The sequence below is a fragment of the Elephantulus edwardii genome, unplaced genomic scaffold, assembly GCF_000299155.1.
Source record: "Elephantulus edwardii isolate Elephantulus edwardi_28Jun2011 unplaced genomic scaffold, EleEdw1.0 scaffold00166, whole genome shotgun sequence".
Lineage (NCBI taxonomy): Eukaryota > Metazoa > Chordata > Mammalia > Macroscelidea > Macroscelididae > Elephantulus > Elephantulus edwardii.
In genome coordinates this window covers 5,096,190-5,120,865 of record NW_006399916.1, presented here as the reverse complement: position 1 = coordinate 5,120,865, position 24,676 = coordinate 5,096,190, and the positions used below count along the sequence as shown (strand labels likewise).

The following is a 24,676-nucleotide window of genomic DNA, read 5'->3' as shown; positions in this document are numbered from 1 at the left end:
GGAAGGACATATATCAAACACTCAAAGAATACAACTGTCAACCAAGAATACTGTACCCAGCAAAATTATCCATCAAAGATGATACAACCTTATTTGCTCAAAGTGAGGAAGATTTTAAATACTTGTAGAAAATCAAGGAATGCAGCCTTCAGTATGGACTGCATCTCAATATCAAGAAACCAAAGATTCTTATTACTGGACCAATAGGCAGTGTCATGATGGATGGAGAGGAGATTGAAACTGGCAATAACTTGGATATTGCTTGGATTTACAATTAACAACCTTGGTATGAGCAGTCAGGAAATAAGAAGACTGGGAAAATCTGCAGTTAGGGACCTTTGAGGAGTAGTGATGTTTAGTTTGAAGAATAAGTTGTGTCTGATTCAGGCCATAGTCTTTCCAATTACTAGCTATGCATCCAAGACCTGGAAATGAATAAGGATGACAGAAAAAGAATTGATGCCTTTGAGCTGTGGTGCTGGAGAAGAGCACTGAACATCCCATGGACACCAAAGAGAATGAACAGAAATGTCTTGGAGAGGGTGCAGCTGGAGTGCTCTTTGGAGGCAAGAATGATGAGGCTTCACCTCACATATTGCTAGGAGGTGCTATTCTTGTAGAGGGACGTGATGTTGGTAAGGGTGGAGAGCCACAGAAGGAGAGGAAGACCCTTAACCAGGTGGATTGACACAGTGACTGCTGCAATGGGCTCTTGTGTGTCAGAAAGTGTGAGAATGGCGCAGACAAGACTGGGTACAGATCTTTTGTTCACAGGATCACTATGAGTAGTACTAATTCAATGGCACTTAACAACAACAAATCCATTTAATCAATTCCTATGAGTTTTTTTTTTCAGGTAGAATGGCAGCTCCATAAGAGCAGGGATTTGATGTGTAAATCATGAGAGCCTAACAGGAACAGTATTGGAATCGATGGATGAACGAATCGTGAAGAAGGAAACAGAAAGTCCAGTAGGTCAAATAACTCTCCTCTCTCTGGAGAGAAAATTATTTCTTCCCTTCTAATTGTTAGAACTGCTTTTGTTCTTTTCATTGCAATTCTTTTCTAGGGGTGGGCTGTGGAATTAACGTGGAGTTAAGCAGATGCACTAACTCCAAGACTGAAGAACTAGTGGCACATTCTGGGAAGACAAAGAAATGAAACACAGCTGCCCTTTTGGCATGTTTTTTTCTGATATAGACTAATAATGACCAAGAATTAAAAACTGACTTGGTATCTTTTCTCACAACCATATCAGCCATAAGCCAGACCTGGAGTCTGAAACAGACCCACAAGCAGCTCTGAAAACATCAGCAGTGCTTCACAGTCTGAAGTTTCTCTGGATTTGTGGAAATGTGAACACAGCTTTTCATTTGTAAACTGTAGCACACTATTCTCACATCAAAGCAAGGAGCAATATTAAAAGAATATGGCAAATTCCTTCCCTCCTCCCAAGTCTCAATTATTCCACTAAGAAACATTTCCTATTACACTATTAGAACGTTTGCCTTGTTTCTAATAGCATTGGCTGGCCAAAGTCTTGAAAGAAATGATGTTTATAATTATTTCTTTGTTCTCAGCCAGCAAAGAGGGTTGATTGAAAGAAGCATTTACAGATTCTCATAAGGAGAAAACTGAACCTGAGGAGGATCTGAAGCACTTGCTGCAGAAGGCCGAGGATTGCAGCCTTCAATACGGATTGAAGCTCAGTGTCAAGGAAACAAAGATTCTCAGCAACGGGCCAATTGGCAACATCATGATAGATGGTGAAGAGATTGGGATTGTTGACAGCTTTAGTTTGCTTGGCTCTACAATCAACACTTTTGGTACCAGCAGCCAGAAAATTAAAAGATGAATTGCATTGGGAAAGTCTGCTATCAGAGACCTCTCCAAGGTACTGAGGACCAATGATGTCAGTCTGGAGACTAAGGTGCGCCTGATACAGGCTAGTCTTCACAATTACGTGCTATGCATCAGAGAGCTGGACAATGACTAGTGATGATAGAAGGAGAGTTGATGCCTTTGAGCTTTGGTGCTGGAGAAGAGTACTAAATATACCATGGACTGCTAGAAGAACAAACAAGCTCATCCTGGAGAGGGTTAAAACAGACTGCTCCTTTGATGCAAGGACTCTGAAGCTTCATCTGACATACTCTGGACATATTGCAAGGAGGGATCAGTCCTTGGAGAGGGATGTCATACTTGAGAGGGTGGAAGGACAGCACAGGAGAGAAAGACCCTCAATTAGACAGATTGATTCAGTGACTGGGGTGATGGGGATAGGCGTGTCGGAGACAGTGAAGTTGGCACAGGACAGAGTAGGGTTTAAGGCTGTTGTAAGGTCGCTATGACTTGCAAGTGACTCGATGGCGCATAACAACAACAACATAAGGAGGAAAAGTTCTTATCATAATGGAGCACAGTAAAATGGAGGGAAATTCTGTACGGTACTAACCCCTGACGGCCCTGCTGTGTTACCTAGACGTGAGGTCAATGAGCTGTGAAACAAGAGAAGCATATCTTGGGTGCTGCAAAGATTCTTCTCTTTGAGTTCTCAATTTATTAAAAAATGTATGACCACAACTTTCGATGAACTAAAACATATACACAGTGGCCCAGTGGCTCTTACCCAGCAGCACTTCTGCCTCCCAGGGGATACATGGGAGTATCTGGAGACAATGATGGTTGGAGTGAATGAGCAGGTGCTGCTGGCATCTAGCAGGAAGCTTTCAGGCTCCCTCTAACATAAGTACAGTTCCTGCGACAGAGAACTCTCCAGCCCAGAATGCCAACTCTGCTGAGGCTGAGAAACTGAACTAAACCATTGTTGTCAGGTGCCCTCCATGCAGCTCAGGCTCACAGCAAACCCAGGAACAACAGGAAAGTACCCTGCTCAATCCTGTGTCATCTCATAATTTCTGCTGTGCTTAAACACACTGGTGCAGTCACGGTGTCAACCCACCTTGTCTGAGGGTCTTCTTCCTCCTTTTCACTGACTACACATGTCTTACTTTACCAAGCATGAAGTCCTTTTCGAGGGAATGCTTACTCCTGATAATATGCTCAAAAAATGTGAGATCAACTCTCAGCATCCTTGCTTCTAAGGAGCACACTGGGTACACTTTCTCTAAGACAGATTGACTTGTTCTTTTGGCAGTCTATGGGATATGCAATACTCTTCGCCAGCACCACAATTCAGAGGCATCAATTCTTCAGGCTTCTTTATTCACTATGCAACTTTCACATGCAGATGAAGCAAGAGAAAACACCATGGCTTGGATCAGCTGTCTCTAAAGTGACATCCTTGGTCTTTGGTGCTTTGAAAATGTCTGTAGCAGCAGGTTTGCTTAATGTCATATGCTGTTTGTTTTCTTGACTGCTGCCTCCATGGATGTTGATTGTAGATCTAAGCAAAAAGAAATCACTGACAGGTTCAATATTTTGTCCATTTCAGAGGAAGCTATTTATTGGCCCTGAGTGAGAACTTTTGTTCTCTTTTGTTGGGGTGTATCCATAAGCTATAGTCTGAAGGCTATAGTCTGGGCTTCATCAATAAATCTTTAAGTCTTCTTCATTTTCTGCAAGTAAGGTTGTAGTAACTGCATACCACAGATCACTGATTAGCTGTCCTTCAATCTTGGTGTCTCATTCTTCACTTTCTTCTGACATCCATTTTCATCTTTTCAATGATCTGCTTTCTTCATGTATGATGTTATCCTGCATCTTATGTGGCCTTTTGATTCAATGTGCAATCAAAGTGCATTAATTGGATTGTAAAAATTGGAAACAATGAAGGATTGGTGATTGGAAAATGCAGCCTTGGTAATAGATATGAGGCTGTGACCACATGACAGAATTTTGTATGACCAATACAAAATTATCATTAAAGAACATAAATGGTAATTAGACACATTGATCTCACCAGATGGCATACAACAGAATAAACTACGTCTGAGGAAAGATAATGGTGAAGAAGTTCAATATCATTAGTTAGAACACGACAGGGGAAAACTGCAGAGCCAACTGTTGATAGCAAATTCAAGTTGAAGGACAGGAAAACAAGTCCACCGGGTCAATTAGGATCTTGAATAGATCCCATCTGACTTCACAGAGCATCTCAAGAATAGACCTGATGCACTGAACATGAATCTGAAGGCTAGACGAGCTGTGGAATGACATCAAGTGCATGAAGTAGTAAATCATAAAACTCAAAACTCAAACCCAAACTGCTGTCAAGCAAGAATGAACTCAGCTGGCCCCCCAGTGCATTTTCAGAGGCAGTAAACAGCATAGTAGTTGACTGCCCATCTTTCTCCTTCAGAGCAGCTAGTAGATTCTAACTGCCGACTTTTGTGTTGGCAGTGCAATTTCACACTGATTAGGCCACCAAGAACTCCCTATTAAACCACAGTGCACAAATAAATTCAAAGTCAGAACACATAATTTTAAACTAATCAGAAAGAAGGGAAACGGAAGCAGTCTCAGGCTTGCATTTTATAAGAGATAAGCATAAATATGCAATGAACAAAAATCTAGTATAATAGTACTATGTATGGAAATATATTTAGAAATTTTGTTTACTGGGAGTTTTATATTAATGGATTCTTGGACAGCATTAAGAAAAATGCAGTTTTAGGTGAGAAGTAAACCATTTTCTTCTGCACTGTAATGGCCCATGTTTAGAAAGGTTTGATCAGAATAGTGACAGGTTTGCAAGCCTGAGCAAACAAGGAAGGCTTAAATATTACTTTATAAGATATATCAAGTACAGAATTTTCCTGTTTCTTTTTATATTTCCTGTAGCAGCTGCACTAGGACTTTGTGCAGTAACTCTCAATTTTGATGCCAAATTAACTACGGCTCATTAGCCTGGGGAAAACAAGACTGAGAGAGGGAAAAGGGACAGGACTACCATCCCCAAATATTTGAACAGCTGCCATTTGTTCTGTGTACTTACAAAGAGCCAAATAAAAGTCCTTTTTATAGATCAAGAGGAGTGAACCATAAAGTCATTCCTCTTGTTTTTAGAGAAAGAAGCTAAAAAAGGGTTGAATAAATAAGCAGGTGATTCCACAAAAGTTTCTGGGTTCCAGGCCATCACTACAGAGCTGATATTCTCCCAGTTCTCACTGGAAATGATTTAAGAATGGCCCTATTTTGCATGAAAAATCAGTAATTAACTTCTAAGTCACCCCAGGTTTGCCAGCTGCCACTTAAAATACTAAGATGGAAGATTAACTAGAAAGGTCCTAGCGGAAAGGTGTGAGTATTAGATTTCAGAACAAATTACAACAATTAGTTACTCAGAATAAGTTACTTGGGATAAATGACAATAAGTAACTAGTTGTTTAGAATATATAACAAGAACACACTACAATGAGTAAAGAAGAGTGAAGATCTAATGTGTATGAATTACCGTGTTTGTGAAAAATATTGAATATACTGCCCGAAGAACGGAAAAAGTCTGAGTGGAATGCTCCTCAGAAGAGCAGATGGTAGGATTGTCTCTTGTACTCTGCACTTGTCATCAGCAGGGAGAAGGGCACCACACTTGATAAAGGCAAAGGTCAGGGTATAAAGAGGAAGACCCTCCAGGAGATGGGCTCAACACAGCAGCGGCTGAGAGGATGGGGGTGGGCCAGGGGGTTCCTTCTGTTGCACTTGGGCTGCTCTGAGTCAGATCTATCAACCATTACCGCTACTCTCTTCTAGAAACCAGAGCTAATGAACATGATGTGAAGTCAGGATCAATGCCATTATTACTATAAAGTTGACTTTTACCAAGGACAGCATATACTTTCAAAGGGTTAACTTTGTGGTATATGAATTACATCTCACTTTTTAAAAAATGACTTGCATTTTATAAAACTAGATATGTTTAATTTGGAGCTAAAATCTGAGACACACGATACAGTGGCTTACTGCAAGTTAATGGGGAGCATTTCGCTGAAACAAACTTTACAGTGAAAGAAGAAAGAGTTCTCCTGTGGTCTGACTTGTCTCAATACATTCTAATAAGGAGATTCCCCCCATTTTCGGATTACCCCCGGTAAGTGTTTGAGGCAGTGAAGAAGAAGCGTTACCTTGATAGGCTAAAAACATCTTGGTGAAAGGGGGCATCCTGACCAGGAAGTGCAGCACGGTGCCGCTGTTGGAGTAGTGGGAGCCGTAGTGGTAGGGCTGCACGGGCGGCATGGGGTCGTCCTCCCTGGCTCCTTTGCGGTACTCTTCTTCCAGGTACTGGGGGACAGAGGGCCAGAGGATAACCCCTGAGAGGGTGCCCAGGCTAAACTGGACAGCCCTCCACCCCAAGTGGTTTCTCTCTTCCCCTCTTCAGACTGAGCTCCACAGCTTGCCTTCTGCTCTGCTCTGGATCATGGTCACCATGAGCATCTGGAAGCCCTCCTGTATACATCCCACCAAGATCCACATGGCTGAATGTTCCCTTATTAAGAGCTGAACTGTCACTGGAGGAGCTGTTTTTTTGAGAGACTTTCAAAGTGTAATGCTAGGTAATTGATAAGTTAATGCATCTCTAAGAATGCAAACTAATGGAAAAGCAGTGTTACATTATTAGAATCGTAGGGTGTTAATGTTAACAGTTTATGTTGGTTTTATAGTCAGTGTGGATATAAAGAGATAAGAAAGGAGACAATGGATTTTCCACTGCTCTTATCTTCCCATTACAGCACAGGACACATCACCAAATATTTACTGTCCATCCCTACTCTCAACTCCTAGCTCCTGTTTGGCTCTGCTAACAAAGTGGTGATGGACATCTGAGGCTCATTTCTCCTTGATGCCCACAGCAATCAATCCCCCACGTCAACTAGAGAAGAGACAAGAAGTAAAAGCAGTGAGAGTCAAAAGCTGTCTGGCAGGTGAATTCTGGGCCTGTGATATATGATGCAGTGAGCATGAGGTTGCTGCTTCAGGAACTCTTCTCCTGACAGGGTTGTGAAGAGAAATGCAGCACATGGCTAATGAGCTTTCTCAATTTCCAACATGAGTTCAACTAATACTAGCTTCTCAGAAATAGGTATCACATTTCTATTTTTTCAGTTCTATTTTTTTACATAAACATCTAGCAAATTTCTTTTCACAAAGACAATGCATGCAAAGCTCCTTGCATATGAATAATAAGGAGTCATGCTGATAGCCTAGTGGTAAAGAGGTGCACTGAAAAAGTGCTAAATCCACCAGGTGCTCCACGGAAGTAAAATGGTAATCCCTCCCATGCTGTTAACTGCCTCTGAAAACGTCCTGGAAAATCAGCTTTGGGTTGGTTCCAGCTTGACAGTACTTAAGAACAACAATGTTACAATACTGGGCTCTGGTGGCTTAGTGGTAAAGAGTTGCACTGACACCTCAAAGGCAGGTGGTTTGAGTTCACCAGCTGTTTTGAGGGAGAAAGGTGGGCAGTCTCCTCCAGTGCAATGTACAGCCTCTGAAAACCTGCTGGAGGGTCAGCTATGAGGCAGTTTCAACTCGGTGGCACACAACAACAATCAACAACATGTTACATTATAAATATACTGATATTGTTATGCATAGGACACTCACTGGCTGCCAGTTCTGGCTCACAGGGCCCCTCTGTTGGGTTCCTGAGGCAGCAAAGCACAAGAGAAGGAAACTGCTCGTCTTTACCCCAAGGAGTTGTTAATAGATCTGAAAAGCCAGCAAGGCTTGGAGCCCAGCTACATACAGACCAGGCCACCAGTTAGCCCCACATGTCACAGTCAACTCAAAACCCCAAACTCACTGTTATGGAGTCAGAAGCAACTTCAGGCCGGGCCATCAGTGAGCTTTTGGAGGCAGCAAATCTCATGGGAAGAGATTGCTCATCTTTCTTTTTGGAGCACTGGTGGGTTCAAATCACCAGAGACGTAATGTCTTTGGGTTAGCATAGAGCTCTTTGGATATATAGCAGTGGACATGAATAGTAAGCCTTGAGAAGTCTTTGTGATTTTCACAAAGAATGATTTTCAGAGATGATATAATAATAAATTAATAGTTTTCATTTTAAACCACAAAAAAGTAATTCTGTTTTTCTGGGCAAAATGGTTCTAGAAAATGGACACATAGCAATTATATAGTAATAAAAAAATCACATAATGATTTCTGTTGTCTCTGAGGGAATTTCTAATTGTTTCACAGAAAAGTGGAAAACAGAAAGATACTAATTTAAATTAGATAAGATGCAAGTTATACAATAAAATGACATCTTTCACTTGTTAAGTAGATGGAAAAACAAAAAGTACCTTGTATGTGTCTACATAACGGTCTTCCTTTTCTTTATACTGTACAGCTATAGGCTTAGAGAGATTTCTACAAAGGAAGAGATGGAGAATATTAAGCATTTAATTTTGACTTTGCCAAAGGAAAGCTGCTTAGGTGTCTACACCTGTAAGGCAAGAAACAATCAAGAAAACACCCAGTCCTAAATTCACTGCTTCCACATGCGGCTTCTCAATCAACAGTCACCATGCAAAATTAGGACTGCCCTGTGGAGATGGAAATCCCCAGCAGACCCTCAGATATGTTCAGGATTTCTGATCATGAGTAACCTGCTCAATAGGAGCTACTGTTCTTCCTCCTCCCAACCAGGGTGCTTCCTCAGTGCCCTGAGGTCCCTATCAGACTAAGTCAGATGATGTTCAGATTACACAGTCTACATCAGATGATGCTCAGACTGCAGACTATATCTGATGATGATGAGACTACAGACTACACCAGGCGATGCTCAGATGACATCAGCAGATGCTCAGACTACACCAGACAATGCTCTGACTCCATCAGATGATGCTCAGATTACAGACGACACTCAGACTATACACTAAATCCAGACTACACCCAGGCTATACTCAGAATACCTAGATGACAACCAGACATCCATACTACACCCAGAGATACTCACATGACAACAAGACATCCATCCATCTAAATTACACTCAGACTGTCATACTATGCTCAGGCTAGTCCCAGGTTCTATCTGGACACCCACACAACATCCCAGACTACACCCAAACAATGCGAGCACTACCCTTGGACAATGAGTGTACACCACACAATATACAGACTATATGCACACAGACTACAGTCACACCACATGCAGAGGATATCTAGAATACACCCACATGACTCTTAGACTACACCCAGTACACACTTAAACCATGCTACATTTAGGCAGACTACATTTGAGCTACACCCAGACTATAGCCAGACTACATGAAAGTACATCCAAATTACAGCCAGACTTCATCCACACTACATGTAGACTTCAACATGAACACTATGTTCAGATTATACTCACACATCATCCCAGACAAGCTCACCCGACATATACACTACAGCTAGAGGAGATGTAGACTACATCCAGTCTGTATCCACATTTTTTTAAATTTTTCTACTAGTTTATTTACAAAATTCAAATACAAATTTGATCAAATTCTTTCAATTTCCCTCACCCCCACATCAATCAAATTGTACAACCCAATGATTAATCCCCTCTTCCCCCTGCACATCTACATCCTTCTGCTTCCAGCCTCTCCCACCCCTCCTGGATCCTTATACTCATTCTATAATAACGGTTTTATACAATATTTATCCTTATGTGACTATGTTAGGTCATTCAGCATAATGCTCTCCAGTCCCTCCCAAGTTAGGTAATTATTTACAAAGTTATTGCTCCTGAGTGCTGCATAGTATTCCATTGTGTGAATGTATCATAATTTCTCAATCCATTCATTTGCGGTTGGACATTTGGTTTCCATATTCTTGCAATGTTGGATAATGCTGCTATGAACATTGGTGTACAAATCTCAGTTTGTGCCTCAGTTCTCATATTCTCAGGGTATATTCCTAGGAGTACAATAGCTGGGTCATATGGAATTTCAGACTACAACCAGCATGAGAAGTGTTGGGCCTGTGGGCACATGCATGAAGGTGTGGTAGCACTCTCCCCGCATGCAATTAACTGCCTCTGAACACCTGCTGAAGGGTCAGCTATGAGTCAGTTCTGACTCAACGGTATACAACAACAACAATAATATAATCTAGCCAAGTGATCATTACTTATTTGAATAAAAATTACCCTATAATGAAAACAACTATGAGATATCATCTCACTCCAGTAAGAACAGCAAACAACAAATGCTGGAGAGGTTGTGGAGAAACTGGAACCCTTATTCACTGTTGGTGAGAGTGTGAAATGGTGCAACCACTGTGGAAAGTGGTGAGGCGCTTTCTCAAACCGTTGCAAATAGAGATACCATTTGACCCGGCAATTCCACTGCTGGGAATATACCCCAAAGGGACCATAACTGCCACCCAAGCAGATATATGCACACCCATGTTTATTGCAGCTTTGTTCACAATAGCAAGGAACTGGAAACAACCTAAGTGCCTATCAACAAACGAATGGATAGAGAAGCTGTGATATATTCACACACTGGAATACTACGCTGCATTGAAAAACAAGGAACTCATGCAATATTATTCAAAATGGGTGACTCTCAAGGACATTATGCTGAGTGAATTATCTCAGTCTCACAGGGACAAATACTGTATAGTGCCACTATTGTAAAACTGGAGTGACCTCGGGGTTGAGGGGAGACTGTGCAGCAACGTGTTAAAAGGGATATGTGATTAGGTATTATTGTCATGACAGGAGTCCAGGGCGAAGGCTGCATAGTGGAGTGGATCTGGGGGGAGGGATTGTAAAACAATGAAAGAATTTTTCCTTTACTTTTCAAAGAGTGTACGGGGTAGAGGGAGGGTGCAGGGAGGAAGAGGTGGGCGGGGAGAAAAGTGCAACAATGAATGAATGGAAATCCAAAGTCTCTGTAAATTTTCATTAAAATTAATAATAACAAAAAAAGGGAATACTTACTCTATATATTTTAAATTAAATTATTACTTTATTGAATAAAACCATTAAGTAAAAAATAAGTGGGAACCTGAACCCACACATGAGCCTTTCAAAAGGTTTCTGGTAGGATGTGATAGGATACTCACACTTCCACTTACTAAATATTCTTGCCAAAAAGAGCTGAATCTGAATCTAACTAAGCCTCTGGGACTAATTTCCAATCTTCAGCAAATACAGAGGCTCAAAAAACAAGTTAAATATTCCCATAGGATGCAATGAGAAAAACACAGACTTTGGGGCATCCTGTAGAAAGGACTAGGTCTTTTCAGTAAGTTGTTGTAAAGAGCAAAGAAGTAGCAAAAGACACACAAACCAATGAAGGCATTCTCCATGGGTGCCTTCAGAGACGCAGGGGCCAGAGGAGACACGGGATCAAAGGTTTCTCCATGGGTGCCTTCAGAGATGCAGCAGTCAACGGAGACAGGCTCAAGTAAGCCAGTTAGGAAAGACGCTTCTGAGATAATCAGGAGACATCTGGACACAGACTAGGTATAGATGAGGCCATGGAGTTTGTGTTAATGTCAGGGCATGTGGCTGTTATAGAAACTCTTTTGTGTGTGCCAATTCAACTTTTTACAGGTAAGAAATGTCCTATTACCATTTAAGAGACAGGTGACAAAAAAAAAAAAATAAAAAAAAGAGACAGGTGACCAAACAAGATGGTGGGATTTATGTTAAGCACAAAGACAGAGCAGAGAGAAAGATGATCTAAGTTGGGCACAAATCTTCTTGAACTGGGATGGCTGGGATATTTGGTTCATTCTTATGCATGCATGTTCAAAGAGAGAGCACTGGTGTGTGGTCTGTTATAAACGGTGATGCTAACTAACCCAAGGGCCACTGGGATCCACCAGTGCCTTCGCAGGGGAAAGGTGGACGTCTCCCTCCACTGTGATTTATGGTCTCGAAAATCTTGTGCAAGGTCAATATGAGTAAGAACCCACTTCATGGCAATAAGTTTAGTTTTTCTAAGAAATTTCATAGTGGAAATTGTAATAAAACAAATGCACCATGTGGATAAACTCACGAGGCAATGTTTCACCCACCTGTAGATGGCTGGATCATTGAGATCCAGAGTCTCGCTCACATAGTCAGCAAGTATAAACGGGAACACGGGGTACTGCATGAGGTCATTGAAGGAGCGGCCGGCGTGCTTGTTCAAGTGCGTTAGATACTCAAAGTTTGTGATCTGTCCAGTGTACCACAAGTTGGTCAGAGCTGTGATGTTTCCATATTCCAGGAGGTTTGGGAGGTTATTTGTTAGAATGCATTGGTAGACGTCATCACGGACCTGAAAGGAAAAGTGCATTAGAGCCTAAAGCCAGAGGGTGTGCAAGTTGTAGAGAGCTGCAGCCTGCAGTCAAGGCCTGAACAAACACTATGCCTCAACCTAAATCCAGCTGCCATATTAAAAACTCTCTGTGCATTCTCTAAAGGCAGGCAGTTTGAATCCACCACCTGCTCCTCAGGAGAAGGATAGAAAGCTTCCTGTGTGATTTATAGCCTCTTAAAACCAGCTGCTGGAGGGCCAGCTCTGAGTCGGTTCCAACTTGACACAGTACACAACAACATGAATCCTCTGGTCTTTCAAACTGCCAAAGCAGCTATCACATTGCCAGAATCCTCAGGGCCATGGCTACCCTCTTCTCAGGAGGAAGTTAGGAGCAAAGAACCTGCCTCGGTCTTGTTTCCCTAAAACAATAAAGGCATTAACATAAGGGTCATTTCCATATGCACAGAGGCCAGTCCACTGTTGAACCAAAGAAAAAGAATTCCCTGACAGTCTTGTATTAATATGGAAGCCAACATCATTTGTTTTAAACCTCCTTTGCCATCTCTACTAGAATATGTACCAATAATGACCTTCCTGACCAGCTCATAGTAAAGGGAAAAAAAAACAAATAACAAAAAACTTTTGTACACAATCATGTGATCTAACAGGCTTTCAGAATTCGTGGAAAGGCAAGCCTTAAATGAATTTAAAAATTATTATACACACAGTGTTTCTAACAAACTTTGGATTCAGACAGTGCTCTGACTGCAAGCTCTCTCCTTTTCCATTTTTGTTTTCTCTTTACACAATGTACTGAAAAAGACTCTTCTTCACTATTGTCACTCCTGTGGCATTTCCCCCCAGGACAGAGGGAAAGGTAAACAAACAAATGTTTTACTGACAAGAATCCCTGGTACTATGGACATAGCACACATTTCTAACTTGCCAAGGAGATGATTTTGCCCAAATAAAATTAGTTAGTGGACAATTGAAATTTGAATCCATGTCTTTTCTTAGCTAACTCTAAATAACAGGACTGTATGTTCAAGACACTGAAGATAAAATCTTTACATTCTTTTAAAGATGTCAATAAATCCTATAGAGAACAACAGAACAAAGAAAAAGTAGTGTCCAGGGGTTGGGTGAAGAGAGTATTGTATTTTGAGTATTGATTTTGTTTATACAAAATAAACACAAATCCTAAAAAATAAAACCAAAACAAAAAAAACCCAAACCAAACAAATCCTCACAACTGGCTCAACAAACGTCATCACAATGACCAGAGAAAGAAAGACTGACGATGCCAACCTCTGATTCTACTTAAAGCCACAATGAACATGCATGGAAGTGGCAGCCAAGAAATGAAATATCACAATGGGAAAAGCTGCTGTCCAGAACCTCTTAACAGGGCTGCAGGACAAGGTGTGCCTGACTCAAGCCCTAACTGTAAATGCCTTCATGTGCGTGTGCAAGCTGGACAATGAATAAAAAGGCTGAGGAAGAACAGGTACCTTTGAAAGTGAGCATGGAAGTGGCCAAGCTCTAGACAAAACGAGTGGGGAAGGTAACAGGACCCACAAAGCAGACACTGGACGAGAGGAGGGGGATGAGGGGGAAAGACGGAGAGAGATGTGAACATGGCTATACAGGGGAGGCTCTGGGTAGGGGGAATGGCATAAGCCACGTGGGAGTCAAGAGAGAGTCAATCTGACATGGGAACTACAACCGACCTGAGAAAGTCCCTACTCCCTTCGTTCAAGAGCCCTAGTTGTTCCTAGTGCTTGCCTGATACACTGAAGGTCAGAAGTCTGAAGCTATCAGCAGCTCCTGTGAAGACCACTGGCTAGGATACCCCAGAGACAGCTGTACTCTGTGCTGCCGGGTGTTTATGAGGCAGAAATGACCTGATGGCACTCAGTAACACAACATCTTGTACCAGTTTCACAAACAGAACCACAGGCTTTGGGAAGGTAAACTTCAGCACAATTTTAAAGGGCAAGAATATTCCTCACGTAAAGGACTTTAATTGTCACTAGCTGCTATCCGGGTGACTCGACTGTGCACAGCCCTGTATGCGTAGGGCAGAATGTGGCTGCATGGGATTTCCAGGGCATGTTTGTAGGAAGGAGACAATTAGGTTCCTGGGAGGTGTTGAACCAACAACCTTTTGGCTAGCAATCGAGGGCATAACCATTTTCATGATCCAGGGCCTCCATTCCATTTCATTAGGTCAAAGAAAATAAGAAATTTGTATTTGATTTCAGAAACAGTGACTTTAAGGAAAGCAGGCCTGCATACAAGCAGTATGATTAGAACTGCAGTGGTCATACAGTCACCTGAAAACAGCTCTGTTCCTGCAGCTGCATTTACCTTGGTGTTATCAAATGCCAGCAGGAGTGTTCTGCCGTTTGTTAGAAAGATTTCTACAGCATTGTCTCTCAGCTGCCACCAACGCTTATGAACTTCCTTAATTTCTTCGTATGTCCAGGAAAAAGATGCTGGCTCCAGCTCCTCTTGAAGGCTCTAGAACAAAAGAAACACACAGGGCTAACTGCATTGCACTCAACACAAATAGCAATTTTAATTTAGAGTTAAGGTAATTCACTAAAATGGACAAAAAAGGCTCCCCACTAAGCCCCCACCCCCAGCAAAAAGGCAGGGAAGATCATCTGAAACTTTTTTGACTCTAAATCCTTCAAAATGCTGGGGAAAAGGTAGTATTCTTGCATACTCAACTTTAAGAGAAAATAAGTTAATTGAAGCCCTCTGAGACTTGAAAACAAGCAGGAAAGGAGGACGCCGTAACAGCTCCTGGCTGGCTGCTTGATGGTCGGTACCCACATTGGCTGTGTTTCAGACACTGAGAGACTGAGGGCAATACCCGTGGGGGGATAGAAGACAAGGCTGTGGGCTCCCTGGAACCAGTGCCAAAACTGTATCTGCTTCACAAACTTCAAACTAGAGGAGGAACCCACAGACAGTGCCCACCAGAGCCTCTCCCTGAGGTCCCCAGTGACTTCCTCTCACATGGATCTGGGTTACAATGAAGCTGTCAGCATGGTCTAGGAGTGCCCACTTTCAGAAAGGAACCTGAGAGTCACCTCCAGGCTCCAGGCAAAAGGAAAGGAGTCTGGGGAGGAGCTCCTGAATGCAGCATGAGACCCCTGTAACTCCAAGGTCAGCTCTCCTCAGCACATGTGAAGTGGCTCTGATCCCCTGAAGCGGTCGTCATGTGGTGTGTTGTTGTGCGGGAACACATTCATAGCTGACCCTCCAGTGGGTTTTTAGAGGTTCTAAATCTCCCGGGAGGAGACCGTCCATCTTTCTCCATCAAATCAACTGGTAGATTTGAACTTCCTGCCCTTAGGTTGGCAGTGCAACTCCTTAACCAGTAGGTCAGCAGGAGATGAGATGTTTCTTTGAGAGTGACAATTCTAGCCTGTTTAGACAAAGCTGCAAGGTCTAGGATGAAGAGTTAAGGGCCAAGGTCCTACCCTTGGTCCACCATCAGGGCCTCCCAAAGAATAAGACAAGAAAACTTCCCCTCTTCACAACCCTGCCTAATTACATTTTCCCTTTTAGAAAATTGCTCTTATTTAGCTTTTTTGGTAGTGGACATTGCATGGTTTAAAATCAGAAAATGTATGTGTCAGGGTTGCATCCTTTCTCCATACCTATTCAACTACGTGTGCTGAGCAAATAATACAAGCAGCTGGACTCTATGAAGAAGAATGTGGTATCAGGATAGGAGGAAGCCTCATCAACAACCTGTGTTATGCAGATGACACAACCTAGCTTGGGGAAGTGATGAGGACTTGAAACATTTACTGAAGATCAAAGGCTCCATATAATCTTTAGTGTGGATTACACCTCAACATAAAGAAAACAAAAATCCTCACAACTGGACCAATAAATAGCATTATGATAAGTGGAATAAAAGATTGATGCTGTTAATGATGTAATTTTATATGGATCCACAATCAACACCCATGGAAAGCAGCAGTTAAGAAATCAAAAGATGTGTTGCATTGGGAAGATCTGCTGTCAAGGAGCTCTTTACAGCACTGAAGAGCAAGCATGTCAGAATAAAGAGGAAGTAAGGTACACCTGATCCAAGCCATGCCGTTTCCAATTGCTTCATATGCATGTTGGGACAATGAATAAAGAAGAGTAAAGATGAATCTATTCCTTTGAATTATGGAGCTAGTGCACACACAATTCAAATACTGGCGCACTGTCAATAGAATAAATCTGTTTTGGAAGCAGTGTAGCCAGGGAGCTGCCTAAAGCAAGGATGGTGAAACTTCACCTCAGATGCTTTGGGCAAAATGCCAGGAGAGGCCAGTCCTTGGAAAAGGACATCACACTTGCACAAGTAGAGAATAAGGAAAGGAGGAGACGACCTTCAACATGATGGGTTGGCAGTGACTACAACAACAGGATCCGACAAGGTGGAGACTGTGAGGACGGCACATCAATGGACCAGGCTTCAGCCTCTTGTATGCAGGGATGCTGTGAGTTAGAGTCAACTCAGCGGTGCTGAACAACAGCAGCAACAGGAAATCCACAGCATGGTTTTGAATTTAAAGACAATACATTCTAGGCTCTCTAGCCTTGTAAAACTTCACTTTGTGAATGTTAATAGACTTGTTCCCTGTTTATTTTGTGACTGCAGCAATGGGCTTGAGCATGGCAGAGATAATGAAGATGGAACAAGACAGGACAAGGCTGTGGCCTGCTGTTGTCCATGGGGACATGAGGAGTCATGACAACAGCAGCAACTTGTATGCTTTAGAAGCCCTGCTGGTATAGTAGGCTAAATGCTGGACTCCACCACAGGGGGCAAATGGTACTTGTACACACATTTAAAATCAAGATGGCAAATAAAAGATAAGCTTGAAAAGAGAAAATGGCATCTTCTGGATCTAGACAAATGTTAACTCATGTATCAACAATGAAATTCCTCAGTTTTTAAAAAAAAGAGATATAATACAGTACACATCTGGAAAAATAGTATAACTATACTAGCTGGGATAAGTTTTGTAGTGATTGTTTGTTATGTAAATAAAAAAAGAAAGTTTATTGGGTTTCTTTTCCCACAATAAGTTAATATTATTTTAAAATACAATCAATTTTTATAGTTTTGTGTATGTGCTTCCTCTGCTTCAAAGGAAAAGAGCCTTCTAAGCCTGGCAGAAATGAACAGTTTGCCTTTGGTATTGGGCTGATAAGAGTCCAAGTATCTATTACATAGTCACTTGGGGACTTGGAAAAAGGCCTCCATGACAACTCTTCTCAGTGTTACCCACCTACCCCTAAAAAAGTTCCCTTTTTATGCAGATAGAGCATTTCTTATCGATTTTATGTATCATGGAGTTGACCACAAGTTCAAGTTCAGCCCTTCAGAATGTGACGCATATGAATTGCTATGAGACTTGGACCACAAGGTGGAAGAGATAACATGGTCTTCTTTTCAAAATAACTTTTTTAAAAAAACGCTTTAGCATATGGCTTAGTGGTAAGGAGTTGTGTGACCAACCCAAAGGCACATGGTTCAAACTCATTCACTGGCTGCTCTGTGGAAGAAGATGGGCAACCAGTCGCTTCCTGTGCTATTTACTGCCCCTGAAATCCCTCTGTCTCCAGCTACAAGTTAGTTCAACAGTACATAACAACAAATAACATGTTAAATAATCTATCAACAATAAGTCAAGGCAGTATTATGTCCACATTTTCTTATCTGCATAAGAAGAAGGCCCACACCAAGATGGACTGACCTGTGACTGTAACAACAGGCTCCAATGCTAGGAGATGGGGAGGTTGGTGCCAATAAGGCGAGGATCAGACACACTCTTCACAGGCTTTCTAGAATTTACATCAACAACACAACAACAACAAAATTCTCAGGAGGAAAAAGAATCAACTATTTTATGCATCTCCCAGTTTAATAGTAAGTACCTTGTCCTTTATAAAGAAAAGAAAATATTGCATAATTGAACAATTCAAGTTCTGCCTACTTTCTGGTTATACTCAATTTTTCTGTTTTGGGTATTTAGATTTCTGGATGTGCACATTTATGCATTCATTTACTTACTGAATTTTCCATTGCATCAGAAGCATTATCTTCCACAAAATACATTCCACATTTACCTATAGAAAATACATGGATATAAGACTTTAAAGCACTATACCACATAGGGGGTGTAGTAGTTAAAGCATGAGCTTTGGGGTGAGCCTGTCTGAACGTGAATTTCAGCACCTAGGATGAGCTCCTGGCATCAAGGAATATTTTCAATTCTATTCTTGAGATCTTGGGCAAGCCATTTAACCTTCATGCCTTAGTGTCTTTATTTAAAAAAAGAGGCAAGGGCACTATTTCACAAGATCACTGGCAATATAGTGTGTAGACATTTCCACTGCTAACCTCAAGACTACGCTTCTTTGGCAGTTCGAAGCCACCAGCAGCTCTGGGGAAGAAGATGGGCCATCTCCTTCCATACAATTTACAGCCTCCTGAAAACCCAATTGGAGGGTCAGTGTTGAGCTGGTTCTGACTTGACAGCAATGAGTACGTTTTCAGTCTACAGTAAACCAACTGGTTCTTTATGCAAATAGAGATCAAATAGTATAAGTTGATTCCTTCAAATATGGAGGAAAATTCTCCATATTATATATAACTAAACATGACAGTCCTAGATTGACAATCTTGTCCTTTCTCTCAGAAGCACAAAAGAGTGTATAAATTATGGACAATCTCAAAGTGGATATATTTTTGCATAGGTATGTATCTGTTGAGAGAGAAGGCATATATGAATAATTTTAACTTTAAAACATCTACATTAATCAAAGGAATGATTAAAAGTTAAAATGCATATGCATGTAGAAATTTAACTTTGTATATATTAAAGTGGTATTCATTTGCTTTTTGGAGCATAAGATGTCATTCTGTCACCGTGAGATGCATATTTATGATGGTGAGTCAAAAAGCTTATGTGATGTTAGAGAAAGTTACCTGATTTGATGACAATGTTTCATAAAAATACTTCCCAACATCTAAGATTTATGTAAAAATAATTCAAGGCAAAATCTGCAAACCCTTTAAATGAGACTTACCGAGTAACAGCTCCCCCGCTGTCTCTCTAGATGGTGCAACACTGAAACATCTTCGATTCACTCTGTCAAGATTCAGCATTATGATGATTAAATGTTTTGATCAATTCTAGTGAGCATAAGCTTTATTTTATCTAGAAAAAGATTTTAGCTAAGCAGATTAGCACTTCAACAGTACTGCCCTGTAAAAATCCATGGGAAAATACTATTTAACTTTTCAATGTTCTAGTATAAGAGAAAGAAGATGAACTTTTAGAAAAAGATAGTAATTCCTGTAATGTTGATGCAGCATATCCAGATTTACTTGTTTAAAAGAGTCCAATATTATTTTAATTTTCTGTTAAAGGAAAAAACTTTGATTCACATCTCTGATAGATCATGTACAGAAAAGACTTCTAGTATCCTAGGAAAAACAAATGACTTAGAGTTAGAAAAGTTCCCTGATTTTTAAATCAAGTCACTTACCCTCTTTTTTTTTTTTTTACTTACCCTCTTTTGAGTCTCAGTTTTTCTATCTATAAAAAGGAAACTATAACAATAATGGCTACAACAAAACCCCCATCATTGCTGTGAAGTCAACTCTGACCCATGGTGACACATGTACTTGAGGGAAGAAGAGGCTCCACAGGGTTCTGATCATCATTGCAGACCATCTGGTGTTCTCAGGCAACTCTGGGTAGGCCTGAACCCTCAGCCTTTCAGTTATTAGCAGAACGTTTAACAGTCTGTGCCACCCAGGGACTCTACTATTATTGACAGGTGACACAAACCAACTCATTTACCACTCTCTACAATGCTGTGAGATCTTCAGTTTTACTATTTTCTCCATTTTATATAAGAAGAAATTGATGCAAAGAGGTTAGGTCTCTATCAGACAAACCCAGCATGAGGAAGAACCATAATTTGGGACTTAAATCACTACATTCCCTTGCTTTTTTATCCACCATTAGCTCTATTTCTCAGTGACTAGAAAAGTCAGTTATGAACATATTCGAAGTAGAACAACACATGGGAAATAAAATGACAAGGATGGAGGGAGAGTAGAACCATTATGCATGGCTGGTGGGATGGTAAAAATGTACTCTGCTTCCTCAAAAAGACATAAATAGAACTACTTGATGACCAAGCAATCTTACTCCTGTTGTTGTTGTTGTTATGTGCCATCGACAGACAGATATGCACACTTATGCTGACTGCTGCTTTATTTACAACAGCAAAAAACATGGAAATAACCTGGAGGCGCCCAACAATGAATGAACAGATGAACAAAATGTGGGACACACCTAACATGGGAATACTGTGCAGGCATAAATAATAATGCTGAGTTCTCAGGGCATCTTCTGACCGAGATGAGTCTGGAGGAAATGACACTGAGTGAAATAACTCAATCATGAAAGAACAAATATTGTCTGACCACAATTTTATAAGGCAAAAATAAAGAGTGCAGCCGCCACTGGGTCCTGAAGCCAGAGGCCACCCAGAGACAGTGTGTAATGTACCCGAGGGCCCCAGCTGGGGAAGAGCTGGCTCCATGCACGTGACCAGATGCTCCCTCAGTAGAGCCTGCACCTGGGTGGCTCGGTGCTCGCCTGGCCGCCTTCCTGCTAAGGCCCTGCAGCTCGGGAGATGAGGCTGCATGGGTAGTGGCCACGAGCTGCAAGGGCAGTGCCTGTGCCCTGCCACTCAGCCAGCATAGGCCCACACAGTGCTCGGTGGTGGATTTACAGCCAGCACTGCTTTGAGACAAACATCTTGGATTTACTATATGGTCCTCATCAACAATGACTCAGCTATGCAATCAGTGAATAGAGCACAATTGTTTTGCCTTGGATGGGCATGGGAAAGCTTTTAAGATCCCAGGCACTGAACCAGGAGATGGAACAGAAGCACTAAACATGATTTTAGGCCAGTTAACTGGGATGTCTCATGTAACCATGTCTCTAAATCCTAAACCAAGGAACCAAATCATATGAGGTATTTGGTTGTACATCAGCAGCCCTCAGCAGTCATGCGCACCCACCCCATGGTTGTAAATACATCCATAACATAACCTTACATCTACCATTTTCTAGTATTTCTAGTCATTTCCCATCATCATTAGTCTCTCTTTTCCTGCTCCCCTCCTCTGATAACCACTAATAAACTTAAGTCTCTAGAAAAAAATAAATAAAGACAGTAACATCCATTGGTGGCTGGCTACCCAGGACGAATGGGGTGGGGTGAAGCACTGTAGAGATTACAGAAATTTGTTATATAGGTGATGGAAACAGTAGCATTGAATGTGGGTGAAGTGCACACAATGGATCAAGGTGAATAATGTCAAGAGGGAAGGTGGGCATAGCTCAGGGGTGATTAATTTTGTAAAACAATGTATGGGAATGACTGTATAAAACACAATGTGAATGAAGGATATTGTGAAACACAATGTATGAAACTTTGTAAGCAAACAACAAAAAATAAAAATTAAAAAGAAAACAGACTACTGAAAGGCGTGTTTTTGGTAGAGCTATGACAGATACTGTTTTAAGACAAAAGAACCACTGAAAACATGTGTGTGGTCACATGAAAATGTATACAGGCATATATGTGTAAGTTGTTGCTGTGTACCATCATGTCAGAACCGATCCTCCAGTGGGTTTTTAGAGGCTGTGAATCGCATGAGAGGAGACGGCCCATCCTTCTCCCTCGGAACAGCTCATGGATTCGAAGTTTGAACCACACGCCCTTAGGATCGTGGTGCAGTTTCTTAAACATAAGGCTAAATGGACGTATATGTGTGTACAGACAGAAGCATCTGTAGGCATTTGTGCAAATATGCATGTACGTATATTCAAATATAAACTTAACTTCACAGTTACTGATCTTTATTAAGACATAACCAAATGCCCAGCAACAGTGTTTTCTGGGTTTGAAGGCTTGGGATCATGACCTTGTGGGACAACTCAGCTAAGTGACAGAAGGGTGTTCATTAAGCCCATGTTTTATATCCCGGTGTGGTGATTAGTGTCTGGGGTGTTGAAGGCTTGAAAGTAGCCATTCAAGAGCATTTCTGCTTGGTCTCACATCACCCAGAACAAAACAAAAGGAAGGACACCAAAGACTTAGCCAAGTCTTCTTTGAGGCTGAAGCACTAGATGGTGTCTGGCTCCCAGAAATGGCCATTCTGATTAGGACTCAGATAGAGGGATCTTGAGACAACAGGAGAAAAACAGGCAACAGAACTCAAATTCTTAAAATGTTCAGATGAACAGGACCAGTTGAAACTAGAGGACTCCCCAGGACTTTTGATAAGGTACTCATTAAACTATAAACTAAAATTATCCTTTGAGATCATTGTTTGTTTAAATAACAGATTGGTTCATATAATAAAGAATATCAATGCCCCTTCAAAAAGTTATGTGTATGAGGCAAAATAGCCAAAAATAATCCTAAAGCAGAAAATGAGAAGGCTAGGGGTAGGTTAAACAAAAAGACCCTAAATGGTATAACCACAATGGAAGGATTGAGGATGATGAAGACACACCTGAAACACAGAAATTATGAAATGGGAATGTAACATAGTGTTTGAACTATCACCATTAACACAATAAAAATATTTATTGGGGAAAAGTTCAGAGTCCAATGAGGACTTTTCTATCAGCAATGCTCTTACAATCTTTTGGCTTTTAGCCAATCAGTATTGTACTCTCTTTAGTCAAATTTGTTGTTGTTGCTGTATCTGTCCTGTTGGAACTTAGCCTCCAGTGGGGTTTTCAGAGGCAGTAAATTCCACAGGAGGAGATTGCCCCTCTTTCTCCCGAGGAGCAGCTGGCAAATTTGACCTCTGTGTCTTTAGGATTTATTTTACGATAAATACTGCATGAACACTACAACCTACTGTTAAAAATCTTTAACTCCTTCAATAAGTGAGAGAATCTTACAGATTCAAATTTACCTTATAGATTCACCTGCAGCTTTGTCTTTTACAGTAGATGAGAAAGAAGAATGAGTTTTGTCTTCAAATAGGTAACAAAGTGGTGGTTTGAGGAGATCTGCTGACAAAAATAACACAAAATATTAAATACACATGTAAAATCTTTATCTAATAGCAGCAGTTCCCTGTTTACATGTTGAGCCAATGAATCACTGTTACCTTCTGACTTCTGTCTACCCTGGAGGAGATATTTATTTGGAATAGTTAAATAACATCTCTGTAAACGCCTCCGCTCTCGATTCGGTCCTTCTGTTGGGTCCAGCTGCCACGAGGTTGGATAATAAATGGGGTCATACCAGACTGCTCTGAGAGTTAAAGAGAAAGAGTATTTGTGGAAATCTGGACAGTTTACAGCTTAAAAAAATCATTATAAAAAATTATTATAGAGATTGAATATACAAATCCAACTGCTGTATTCGATTAAACACCAACTATTTATATATATAAACTGAAAACAAAACAAAAACATCAAACCCCAATTCCTCCAACTCATTGCTGTCAAGTTGGAAAAGATTCATAGCTGACCATGGAGTGGGTGTTTGTTGTTACTGAGTAACATCAAGTCAGAACTGATGGAGAGCTGACCCTCCCAGCAGGTTTTCAGAAGCAGTAAATCACATGGGAGGGCAGTAAATCTCCTGAGGAGCAGCTGGTAGATTCAAACCATGTGCCTTTGGGATTGCAGTGCCGCTTCTTACCATGAGGCCATATGAGCTCCCAAAACCTAAGCCACTGTTTAGAGGCTATACACTGAAGAAGAGGAGATTGTCCATCTTTCTCCTGTGTTGGTGACATACTTACTCACCAGGCATGTGCAGGCCATGCATTCTGAATCCCAACTTCCCTTCTGTCTCTTCTCTCCTTGGGGAATCTTTTGATACCAATTTACTCAAATACTAAATTTTGGAAGAGGATATATTTATTACCATCCCCTGCTAACCAAAAGGCTAGCAGTTCTAAACTGCTTCTATGAAGATTCACAGCCTTGTAAACACTTTGGGCCATTCTACTCTGTCCCATGAAGCCAGTGACTATGAGAAGGAACAGACTCAATGGCATGGATTTGGTTTTAGGGAGCTCTGGTGGCCTAGGTTTAAGGAGTTGCACTGTGAACTCAGAGGCATGAGGTTTGAATCCAGCAGCTGCTCCAAGGGAAGAAGATGCATAATCTCCTCTGTGTGATTTACTGCCTCTGAAAACTTGCTGGAGGGTGAGCTATGAGTTGGCTCTGTCTTGGCCACACACAAAACAACATTATAAAGGTATGAATACTTCAGCAATACGTATAAACACAATACATTTAATATTGATAAAAAAAATCCATTTTCCAAATTAATTTTCACATTTTTCCTGTCTAATATAATTCAACTAAAATGTGCTCAAACTTGTA

General features: G+C 41.1%; 1 protein-coding gene across 1 annotated transcript in view; it reads right to left on the bottom strand.

The window, feature by feature from the left end:
- Nucleotides 1-24,676, bottom strand: part of LYST (lysosomal trafficking regulator) — a 161,036-nt gene that overhangs the window by 38,776 nt on the left and 97,584 nt on the right. The window contains exons 33-40 of the mRNA XM_006895378.1: nt 23,446-23,591; nt 23,248-23,344; nt 19,317-19,378; nt 18,298-18,353; nt 14,574-14,726; nt 11,977-12,221; nt 8,262-8,328; nt 6,084-6,240 (exon numbers count right to left, since the gene is read on the bottom strand). Coding sequence (XP_006895440.1) covers nt 6,084-6,240; nt 8,262-8,328; nt 11,977-12,221; nt 14,574-14,726; nt 18,298-18,353; nt 19,317-19,378; nt 23,248-23,344; nt 23,446-23,591 — 983 coding nt within the window. The remainder of the gene's footprint in view (nt 1-6,083; nt 6,241-8,261; nt 8,329-11,976; nt 12,222-14,573; nt 14,727-18,297; nt 18,354-19,316; nt 19,379-23,247; nt 23,345-23,445; nt 23,592-24,676) is intronic.